This window comes from Haliotis cracherodii, unplaced genomic scaffold, assembly GCF_022045235.1.
Source record: "Haliotis cracherodii isolate W230 unplaced genomic scaffold, xgHalCrac1.p SCAF_1, whole genome shotgun sequence".
In the NCBI taxonomy this organism is placed as follows: Eukaryota; Metazoa; Mollusca; class Gastropoda; order Lepetellida; family Haliotidae; genus Haliotis; species Haliotis cracherodii.
In genome coordinates this window covers 83135814-83148643 of record NW_027266264.1, presented here as the reverse complement: position 1 = coordinate 83148643, position 12830 = coordinate 83135814, and the positions used below count along the sequence as shown (strand labels likewise).

The 12830-nt window shown below is 37.7% G+C and overlaps 1 protein-coding gene across 1 annotated transcript in view; it reads right to left on the bottom strand.

The window, feature by feature from the left end:
• The window catches only part of LOC139447933 (chitin synthase chs-2-like), a 90827-nt gene extending 79795 nt beyond the window's left edge, over window positions 1-11032 (bottom strand). The window contains exons 1-2 of the mRNA XM_071229462.1: window positions 10989-11032; window positions 9163-9280 (exon numbers count right to left, since the gene is read on the bottom strand). Coding sequence (XP_071085563.1) covers window positions 9163-9280; window positions 10989-11017 — 147 coding nt within the window. The 5' untranslated portion in view covers window positions 11018-11032. The remainder of the gene's footprint in view (window positions 1-9162; window positions 9281-10988) is intronic.
• Between the last annotated feature and the right edge of the window lie 1798 nt (window positions 11033-12830).

The window sequence follows — 12830 nt, the reverse complement described above, 5'->3', positions numbered from 1 at the left end:
AAAGTTTCACATTAATCTGTTGTGTGAATAAGCCACACTAGTAAATAACATTAGATATTTATATGAATAAACAGTTACTGCTAAACCTTCATAACACATTGTAAATATATGAATACAGACAATCTAATAAACCCCCATACTATGCTGACATATGAATAAACAAGTACCAGGAAGCTTCATATTAAACATTTCTTTGACACACACAAAAAAGTAAAATGTTATATTCTACACACAACTCAATAGAAGTAATTACATAGTAATACTTCTGAACCATTACCTTTCAACCATTATATTCTACTGTAATATAAACAAACAAATACTAGTAAAACATCGTATTACACTGTCTTTTTAAAAACAAAACACAAGAAAAATTCATATCCCAGTAGTAGAGTGTAAAATAATGTAAATAGATCTTCAAAGTAACCGTAAATAATTACTCAACATTACACTACTTTCGATTAAACATTCCTATTCCACTGACATGCAAACACACAAATAATGCTTTGCACTCATTTTTCAATTGGATTGGTGTTTTGAAATTCCCCCAAATTCATCTTTTGTAGTATTGGTGTTTTCATTAACTTCTTCATAAAACCGTTGTCCTTCATTACACAGTTGTGTAAACATTCCAACCAGGAACAAAAGGTATCTAAAATAAATATCATCAAACGAAGCAAGGATAAAAATCAACAAATATAAAACAAAATGTCAGTGTGCCCCAAGATGAGCGGTAAAGTATTTTAATCCCAGGTACGGCTCAGCCTGGAGGTGCGGTCTGGCGACCTGACAACTATCATGGTGGTACCCGCTACAATTAGTTCCCACTCTACCCCCGGTGCATCACCTATGAAGCTGAGTGCTTCCAAATGCCCGACTGAAAACACTAGAGCATTCATAGACAGTGTTTTGTCGAACGAAACCTTGACTAAACTCTTAATCGATGCATTTTGAGCCAGCTGGACGACCTGGGTGTTAGGAACGTTTGAACTGGCTAAAGAAGTTTTAAAGTTTTATATTCTTCCTATATTCAGTCGTCTCCTTGGCTTAAATTTCCGAAACATGCGCTTGTCTGATCTTGACTTTTGATTTTCTAACAATGGTGTTTTAAGAATTTTGTTTCAAATATGTTTTTATCGATACTTTGCAGCCGGGATGTGTAACCTGTTAGAGCTGACGACAGATTTTGCATACAAAGAGCGATACTGTTCGAAGGAGGACGGGTAGAACATGTGTCCCACATATGTCAATATACAGTACCGTTCAATTCGTTCAGAATTTATGTTATTTTTCAAACTTTAACAACTAAATTATAATTCACGTGGAGTACCACGTAACGTGTTTACCTCTCACCAAAGAGCCCACTATTGTCTTCAGTGAAGATATATTACAGCAGCTATTTCCTTTTTATAAAAAAAGAACATTTCATAGGAAATCATTTTGTGTTTCTTTTTAGATTTGAATTGACAACAGGCAACGTCCTTACACATGACTCTATTGATAACTGTTATAACCTATTTCTCTAACGGATTAGTTGGAAGCACTCGTCATTGTATCGTCAATCTGCATCATTGGGGCAACGAAAGAAAGGGGAAGTATCACATCACCTTGTCTCACCACACCGACATTTTGTTGACCATGATTAATCGTGTTTCGACTGAACTGAACCTATGTTTAAAATGGTTATACAACTCATAATTTAAAGACTATTCTGGCAAGATAGTTCTTTAATTCACATTTAATCCACCAACTCGTATCCTGAATTACATAGAAGAATCATTATATGCAGGAATTATTTAACAATGTTATATTTATTTCCATCCAGTAAAGATTAAACTGCTCAAGGAAAAGGTTACAATATATATATATGAACAAACCATCTAGATTAATATTTAATCACGCAAATTAGTGTAAATGTGACATTAAGCACGATGGTATGTTCGAGGCAATATGTCTAATCTTCTAAATTATGGGTCTTGTTTAGTAATCTTCGAACATGCTTTTATTCTATCAGCATCCGGGTACAAAACCTCTTTGTTAATATATCACGTAAATGACAGACAATCAGACGCAACCATGTTCCCCTCTTGTAATTAGTTGTTCGTGAGGTGACAACGCTTTCTACATGGGTTTCTGCAGTTCTGTGACACAAGCTTCTTAACACCGGATTACAGCAATAAAATCCACTTTTCCCTGCGTACCCATGTAATCCATATGCAGATTGCTAACATTGGTGTTTGCCTGCGTGTTTTTTTACCCCGTCCCCAAGCTTACAACAGCGCATGTTTCCCAGATGCCGCCACGTCAAATGTAAGCTGATGGAGGGTCCATTCAAACATAACGCCACCTCGGTAATCAGAGGACGAATTTCAGAGATTTCCAAGATTTGTAAAGAACAATGGTTTACTGAACACATCTCTGTCCTGCCCCATGTTGGTCTGGTGTCTTTAAACAATTACGATTTGCAAATATTTAGCAGTTCTTGAAGTCGGCAGTCCCTGTTCTCCGTTATGCAGACGTTCGCTTAATACGCCGGTGAATTATTATGTAATACGAGAAATATTTCTCAGATTTGGCAAGCAATTGCTAAAAGAGATTACGCAAATCAATATTCTAAATCCAAAGGCCGGGTAATTCTCAGGAATTCGTTTTCTGACCCGATTTTACGGTTTTGCAACAATCACTGCAAATATAAGTCGCGGCTGTTATTTGCACTGTCGCAAATCATCATTTACAAATTTCTCGTGCAAATGCTTAAACGGAAATAAAATGTCTCAAAATAGATCATTTTCATCAGAACATACATGTCAGGGCAGAAGGATGGTGTGACCCAGGTCGACATGGTCCTTACATTGAATTACAAATATGTGCGTTATGAAAAATATCTGTTAGAAACAATACGAATATTTCCTTTATACATTTGGAAATGTCTGTTGTTTTAAACGTTATTTTATTCTCGCCACTATGTTTTCTCCTCAATAAACAATAAAAGTAAATAATGTCAGCTCGTTTTATGCCAGTCGACACGTCAACGTTGTAATTCTCTTAACACATCATGATGTGTTTCAGTAACTCGACATGACGAGACAACCTGAGAAAGCCTCAGTTTTGCACCAGTAACATAAAAATACAGAGATGGATAAATGACTACATACGTTATTTTAGTTCATGGTTGATATTGGATTTGATTATAGATAGAAATACAAGTTACGTCAGTTTATGTACAATATGTAAATCATTTCATAGTATAATCTGTAAATGCTTTAACGTAACATTATTAATCGGCTGTACGTATGACCAAAGGGCCAATACGGGATTTGAGCTTGCCAAATACGGGATTCGAACTGGCCAATACGGGATTTGAGCTGGCCAAATACGGGATTCGAACTGGCCAATACGGGATTTGAGCTTGCCAAATACGGGATTCGAACTGGCCAAATACGGGATTCAAACTGGCCAATACGGGATTTGGACGGGCCAATACGAGATTCGAACTGGCAAATACGGGATTTGAGCTGGCCAATATGGGTTTCGAACTGGCCAATACGGGATTTGAACAGGCCAATACGGGATTTGAACGGGCCAATACGGGATTTGAGCTGGCCAATACGGCTTTGTCGGACCAGTACGGCTTTTGCTCATGATTGCATTCCTTACCAATGCAATCACAACAAGGCCATAGCCTGCTGTCATCACACTTCGATACTGCGTGGATGCTGTTTTCTGGCTGTTAAGGTGTAGGAAATTGAAACTGTATATTTAAAATTTTGTAAATATGTTCTAAATGTACACCAACAGTCATGTACTGCTCCAGTTTATGATGAACTTGGTTGATTTCCGTTGTTCATTTCCAGATATGTCAGAGTAGTACGCTACTGGTTGAAACTTTTAAATACATCGAGCTGTTTACTAACATTCTTTATATGATACCTCCCTCCTTTATTGTGATAAAGGTGTTAAAAACTGGGCTTATGTGAAACCAATGTTATTTGAGAAAGGATTTGGCTACGTGTGGATTGATCCGCTCGGTGTAGGTTTACACGTTAAACATTTTGTAATGTTTTCAAACAACGTTTAATATATATATTTGTCCAAAACTGGCGTAGGGATGTCTCATTCATTAATATATTAAGGGTGTATGAAAAAACTCAAGCACACTTTTTGAATATTATTTTTAACATAATGCATTATGAAGACAGAATGTAAATACCCATGATCAAGTAATAAGTGACGTATTGAAACAGGTCGTTATGAAAGTGTGAAAAGATCGTTAAGATCTTGTAATTATTGTAAAAGCGAAAATATCTTCGATGTTGAGGACAAATACCATTTCTTTCTTGGACGTCCTTGGTACAAAACGTTTAGAGCTAAATTCAATAGTAAATACTTTGGATAAGCCAAGGTTTTACAAACTTACGGTACTTGTAAAAAGCATATATACATTGACTGTAATTAATCTGTCCAAATATATTTAATATTCCACCATCAATGTACCATAATCAGATTATTTTGTTCGGATTCGAGTTGTACTGTCATCATAATATGTTGTATTAAGATGAGAGGCTGATTGTCCAAGTCTTTTTAAATAAATCCCATCTGTATGTCTGTCACATGGAGCTGACTACATCTTGCATAAATATCCAATCCCCAAACTTCTAGCATTTCACATATTGTTTTCTCGGTTTACTTCAGAAGACATTTGCTTTCATTTTTGACAAATTGTCATGAACCTGTGGAGAATGAGATAACTGTCTCTATGGTTTCTCACGTTTAGTGACAATTTTGCCACTGATCAAGAAACGAAGTTTGTCCTATTTGTCGTGTGGGATAGTGGTATACAGAGCTGAAAATCGAGTGCTTCGAAATAATTACACTTGGTTCTTGTCTAAGATTGCAAAATATCAAGCACATCCTTTGAGGGTTTTTTTGTGAATCGACATGGCATTAATTCCACTTGTCTCAACTACTTTCTGTGAATATAAAGAAAGTCCTTCCTTGATGGCATGAAGGGTTGTGGTTAATCTTTGAGACAGGGATTTGGTGGTACATTTGCTGAAACCATCAATATATCTGCCCTTGTACGGACTTTTATGGGGCTTAGGATTCCATTACGAAAGAGTAATGAACGTGTCTTAAGGTTTTAGAGTCAAGTCAAAAGATGCATGGTTTTGGCAGAATTCTTCCACAATTCAACATACAGGTCTTATACGTGGCACTATTTGATATGTCACTTATGCCAAGATCTTTGATCAAACAATTAACGAAGTGATGCGGACATATTCTGGTCATGTTATTTAAAGCCTAGTCGGTGGGAAGAACTCCAAACTTTTCATGTAGGTCAGCCTGACTTTGGCTGAATGGAGGCTGTCTGTATCTAAATTTGGTTTCCTTGTTTTCAGTCTGTACATTCTAACAATGACCAAACAACACCACATCACATTGCTCTATCAGTACCTAAATACTAAAGTACTCACGGAAATGAAAAAAAAGCTGTTTTTTTTTCGATCTCATATTTTAAATAAATGCAGTAAATTTACAAAATATATAAATATTCAATCCCTCAATAAGTACTAATTTGGCCTCGGCACAAATACAGCGTATCAAAGGTTTTTATGTCATTTTACACGTAAAAGTGTGTAAAGATATGAACAAAACAGACCACTGTGAAAAATCCAGCAAAACAGTTTTTTTCTCATTTCCATGAGTACTTTAGTACACAACCTCATTACATTGTTCTATCAGTAGCTGAATACTAGTACACCACCACATTACATTGTTCTATCAGTAGCTGAATACTAGTACACCACATTACATTGTTCTATCAGTAGCTGAATACTAGTACACCACAACGTTACATTGTTCTATCAGTAGCTGAATACAAGTACACCACAACATTACATTGTTCTATCAGTAGTACATCATCGCATTACATTGTTCTATCAGTAGCTGAATACAAGTACATCATGGCATTACATTGTTCTATCAGTAGCTGAATACTAGTAAATCATCGCGTTACATTGTTCTATCAGTAGCTGAATACTAGTACATCACCGCATTACATTGTTCTATCAGTAGCTGAATACTAATACATCATGGCATTACATTGTTCTATCAGTAGCTGAATACCAGTACATCATGGCATTACATTGTTCTATTGGTAGCTGAATACTAGTACACCACAACGTTACATTGTTCTATCAGTAGCTGAATACTAGTACATCACCGCATTACATTGTTCTATCAGTAGCTGAATACTAGTACACCACAAAATTACATTGTTCTATCAGTAGCTGAATACTAGTACACCACAACATTACATTGTTCTATCAGTAGCTGAATACTAGTACACCACCATACATTGTTCTATTGGTAGCTGAATACTAGTACACCACCTCATTACATTGTTCTATCAGTAGCTGAATACTAGTACACCACAACGTTACATTGTTCTATCAGTAGCTGAATACTAGTACACCACAACGTTACATTGTTCTATCAGTAGCTGAATACTAGTACACCACAACGTTACATTGTTCTATCAGTAGCTGAATACAAGTACACCACAACATTACATTGTTCTATCAGTAGCTGAATACTAGTACACCACCTCATTACATTGTTCTATCAGTAGCTGAATACTAGTACACCACAACGTTACATTGTTCTATCAGTAGCTGAATACTAGTACACCACAACGTTACATTGTTCTATCAGTAGCTGAATACTAGTACACCACAAAACATTGTTCTATTGGTAGCTGAATACTAGTACACCACCTCATTACATTGTTCTATTAGTAGCTGAATACTAGTACACCACCTCATTACATTGTTCTATTGGTAGCTGAATACTAGTACACCACAACATTACATTGTTCTATCAGTAGCTGAATACTAGTACACCACCAAACATTGTTCTATTGGTAGCTGAATACTAGTACACCACCTCATTACATTGTTCTATTAGTAGCTGAATACTAGTACACCACAACATTACATTGTTCTATCAGTAGCTGAATACTAGTACACCACAAAATTACATTGTTCTATCAGTAGCTGAATACTAGTACACCACAAAATTACATTGTTCTATCAGTAGCTGAATACTAGTACACCACCACGTTACTTTGTTCTATCAGTAGCTGAATACTAGTTCACCACAACGTTACATTGTTCTATCAGTAGCTGAATACTAATACACCACCACATTGCATTGTTCTATCAGTAGCTGAATACTAGTACACCACCACATTGCATTGTTCTATCAGTAGCTGAATACTAGTCATTCAATGTAATGAATACTACACCACCTACCACACCACCTCATAACATTGTCCATAAATAACTAAATCTCAATATTACAAATTCTATGTATAACTAGAACACCACATTGAATTTATATATTTAGTTTTCCTAATGCATCCAGATGCACGTGGATTGTTGGTATTACTAAAATATTTGCTTAATTCAAGATGTGATTAATTAATTGTCTGTGCAATTGAGTATATTCTCATATTTGTGTTGATTAAACTATATTAACGTCAACACAACGAAATACCCAGGACCACGTGATCAAGACAGTGACACGTGAACTGCTACTGAAGGCAGTGAAACTGACAACCGGCACGAATATTGGCAGATTACCAAACATCATGGAGACACACCGAGGATAAAGGGAGGTAACTCTATTTACAGTAGAGCTGTGCACGGTCATAAATGAATGAAGCGCTCTTATTATGCTGTCGCGTGATTTAGAATTAAACCGCGCTTATTGGGTTAATATAAAGAGACAAGCTTTATATGTTCACACCTCTGGTGTTGTCAGTATTAGACAGAACTTAAAATAACAGGAACGTAGATGAGAAAGACATGACACCGTGACATGCTGTGGTGGATGTCATGTCGTTATCCACGCCGTGACACAGACAATGCCTCAGACCGAACGTTTGTTTGATGCTAAACCTCAAAGTTAAATATCAGAGAAATTCATAAACATCGAAAATAGAAGTTCCATAATGGCATGCGACAACCTCATCAGTGACATCCATCGGTGCCATTTCAGCAAAATGGTTGACTAAAAATGACGTTTTATTTCCATAAACATTTAATTCAAGACATTGTGTGTGTGTTTGTGTGTGTTTTGTGTCTGTGTCTGTGTTATTCTATGGCAGCGTAATGTATTGTTAAACAATGATCATAACTGTATTACATTGCTTCTGTTGAGATTCAGTAGAAGTCCATTGCATTGTATTTGGACAATGATTAGTTGTCAGGAATGTAGTACTTTTTAATAGAAGCAGTGGTCAGGAAGTAAGAAAGTTATTATATTTATATGGTCGAATTATCTGTAAACTTCCAGAATAGCATGGATGGATGTCAAGCGTTATAGAAACATGTGGAATATTGTGAGATTTTCTGGTGATACTGGACTGCTCAAGCAGTATATTGTCAAGAGCGTAATCCCCATATATTGAGAAAACCCTAACTGAAGCCTATAGGCTAAAGGACTCAGACACAAAGTTTACATGTCATCCCTGCAATACTGAAATGATCCAAGATAAGACAGAAGTGACACCTTTCAAATCATATTTCTTCTGGATCGATGAACCTCCAGTATACAGCTGACGTAGATATAGAGAGTACAAACCCATACATGACAGTAAAGTGATATTCACGGGAATCACGCACGCATGAATACGGTGTTAGCGTTGGGCGTCTCAACGTGCGTGATTCCCGTGCATCCTTTCGAGTTGAGTTGATTGGTTCAACTGTGTCATATGGCCCTGTGACGCAGGGGTAGCATTATGCAGATGGCTGTTTCAATAAATGCTCGTTCCACCCGTCACGAACAGGTCTGGTTGTTGATGAAATATAGTGATAGCTAAATAGACAGATTTGTTTATTCATGCACCGATTGTCTTTAAATGTAATATCCATTTATGTATGACTGTTTAATAATCTCATACCAACTTTGACTGGAGTAGGTCCGATAGTTTTTCAAATATTGTAGTAAACGTCGGTACCTTAAATTACCTTCCAGACTTTTATAAGTTCAATGTGAGAGCAAGGAGGACGCGTGTCCTAGTGTCATTGTGGTGGCATTTCTGGACGTGACTTTAATATTTTACAGACGCCTTATTCAGTTTGCTAAACCTCAGTCACTTACGTGGTAGTCTCCCTTTGCATGTCTTGCTTTCAGGTGATCAATTATGACTCGCTCATCAAGGTATGGAAGGGCAGACAGGTCATCGCCTGACGGACTGCGACCCTTTGGTGCTGAAAATCTGAAGCAGAAAACAACATTTGCATGTTTAAATAATGAAAGTATGTTCCCCTTATAATATGCAAGAAACTTTAACGTCTTGGGTGTATAACATCTTTAAGTGGAATTTAGAAGTATGATAAACAAGGGAGACAGTTCTATGGATGTCCTTCTTTATAACAGGGTTCGATACCCGACCGCGTCATACCAAAAGACGTTAAAATATGGTACTTGTTGTTACCCTGTCTGGTGCTCGGCATTAAGGGGCTAAAACAAGGACTGGTCGCCTCGGAGTCAGTATACTGTGTCTGAGTGGGGTATTCATTTTAAGCTGCGGCATGGTATCTCAGTGAGCTAGCACTATAAATCGGCATCAGTCCGGACTAGTACAAGCAGCCCCATTTCACCTCACCTCACCTCACCTTCTTTATAGCAAGGGGCGGTCGGGTAGCTTAGTGGTTAAAGCGTTCGCTCGTCACGCCGAAGATCCGGGTTCGATTCCCGACATGGGTACAATGTTTGAAGCCCATTTCTGGTGTCCCCCGCCGTGATATTGCTGGAATATTGCTAAAAGCGGTGTAAAACCATACTCACTCACTCACTTTATAACAATGAATGTGACGTTTAGATGTAGTTATTAACACCCTTAACACTTGCTTGATAGCGATGTTTTTATCAACACCGAACGTCGCATCCATTGTTAAAATGAAGTTGTATAATAATAAAACTATGCTGTGACTAATGTATGCCAGTAAATATAAAAATTTCCTACAGGAAACTGGTGTATATTCGACTCTACCGAAACACTGAGTGAAAAGTAAGTATGTCAAGGAGCGAGCAAGGAATCGGTGTTTGACGCAATGGCTTGTGGCTAGTTTGTTAGTAATTTAGTCGCAACGTGTCAGGATATCTAGTCGCAACGTGTCCCCATATCTAGTCGGCTCTTGCGACAAGTTAAGGCCCTGAGGACATATTCCAATCAGGAATACTTTAAATGATTTTGAGATGAGACTATTGATTGAAGTGAGCTTTGAATATTTCTATGATGCCATTGATGTGAGGGCGTGGCAACATATTGTTGGAGAAGAACCCAAACCAGATCATAGACGCTCACCCCTTTAGTGAAGTTCCCAGTCCGGAATCAGGATCTTATTCAAACCTACGACAAGCGGATTCCGACAACAAAGGGACACAACTCCAAACAAACTTTGGTCACAAATCTCACGTTGACATCCATCATGCGTAATGTATACTGAATGTGATATAGACAAATTATATGATCAAATAAGTGTAGAAGAAAGTGAAATAACGTGTTTTCTCAGGGAAATGCATGTGTTTTATCCTCGACAAGAATATGGACACCAAGTTTCAAAAAGGAAAGTGAATATCGTTATCATGACAAGAACCTATGTTTCTTAGATAATGTGCATAGAAATAAAAACGAACGAAGATCAATAACATTGGGGAAGTCGGGGGTTTATTAGCAAGAAGGGTGAACTGAATAACGATAAATGCCACAGAAAAATGTTCTTACAACAAAATGGATATACAAATTTCTGGTATTGTGTATTTACATCCATATGTGTTGACATTAAACCATCAATCATATACACACGATATAAAATATGATTCATAAAACACAAAATACGATTAAAAACACAAATGGAGACATTATTTTAGCAATAATGGAATAACCGAAATTGATATTTTATCAAAAGGAAATAACTTACTTCTTCCATGTCGATAACTTTAGAAACATCCTGCTTAAAAAAATCGGAACTACACGCTGAAAACATATATACAAGTATCCTCCTTTTGAGACCAACACCTTTTGATAACCTATTCATGACAGTCCTGCTGAAACATTGATTTAAAAACACCCAACCCATATTTGACGAAAGAGCCTTCAGTGCAGCATTTATTAGAAAGTCTGGCACCCAACCCACCTTGAGTTGACTAAGATAACAGAGTCCCTCGCAGTTTATGTATAAAGCCCTACATATGGCTAATAGCACACAGTTCAAACATACTCTTCATGATATGTCCTCAATATTTGAAAGGAAGAATGTATCCATAGCGTTTTGTGTATGTATATGAATCTCTTGAGCGTGCTTGTTCATATCCATTAAGCAGTTGTCAATAGCATTGATCGGTGGCCACGGGGTTGTATGTAGAGCTGTGTAGAGAGATGTATAAAAAGCTCCGCCCAGGCGGGTACGATTCTCGTGACACCAACGCATGCACTTGCCAGGAAATGAAGATAAAGGGTGTTTGTGATAACACCTGTAAGACCCCATCCTTGGAAAACAAGACAGATTGCATTGGTAAATAGTGCATGAAATATGCATGATTCGTGTACTTGCAGATGACATTGAATACTGATGGATGTATTTGATACAGCGAAATGGGAGTTCGACAGGCAAAATACCCGTACAAACAGAACATAGCATTTGTGTTGTTTACCAGACATGTCCATAAAACAATCAGTGGTCAAAACATAAGTGTCATCAATTTACAATAGTGTTTCCTTAAGGAGATAACGCAAAAACATTTTGTCATTTGAAATAAAATATTTTGCATAGAGTGTGTCTTTGACAAGCTGGTTAAAGTTGCTATATTCATTCATGACTTTTGTTATCATAGCCGACGGAATGAAAAAAATTGTTCATAAAAAGACTGTTAACTGCAATCCACATTTGGAGGCCTCACATATGAACACCAGGGCATGTAAAAATCAAAACAAGAACTTATTTAAATCAGTGAAATCATCACAATAGAACTATACCACTTATTGACCTTTTCCCCGTGTCAGCTGTTTATGGCGCTATTGGTCCAAATATACGTATGGTGAATCATCGTGTCAGGATGTCGTTTGTGGACGGTCTAACGTTTCGGCTGTACGTTGTGAATGCATCACGGTTTGTAATTAAAGTCATCATCTGTAAATACGTACGTATAAGTACACTGAAACCCCAATTATCAGGAGTGTGGATTAACGAGGTTCCTGATTGTTGAATCCTCATAAATAAGGGATGCCTTTGTTTACAATGAGTCTGTGAGTATGGTTTTACGCCGCTTTTAGCAACATTCCTGCAATATCACGGCGGGGGACACCAGAAATGGGCTTCACACATTGTACCTATGTCGGGAATCGAACCCAGGTCTTCGGCGTGCCGAGCGAACCACTAGACTACCCGACCGACCCCCTTGGTTTACAAGAATATTTCCTTAATAGAAATCGGGGGTACGGGTGGCCCAGTCGTCTAAGTTGCAGAGTTGCATCCCTTGGGCACGCCAGAAACCTATGATTGTGAGTTCGAATCCCGGTCCGCCCGGATGCAGTTATGTCAGCACCATACCCGTGCTCGTGGCTTTCACAGAAGTGGTAAACGTTTTGAGACCTGCAACGCTTCGGGCTTTCCTCCCATATAAAGCTGACACGCGCCGTGATATAACTGGAATAATGATAAAAGCGGCGTTAAACCCAACTCACTTACTCACTCATCTTAATTGTAATCATCCGGAAAACAGGGTGTCTAGACTACCGGGGTTGCACTGTGGTGATCTGACTG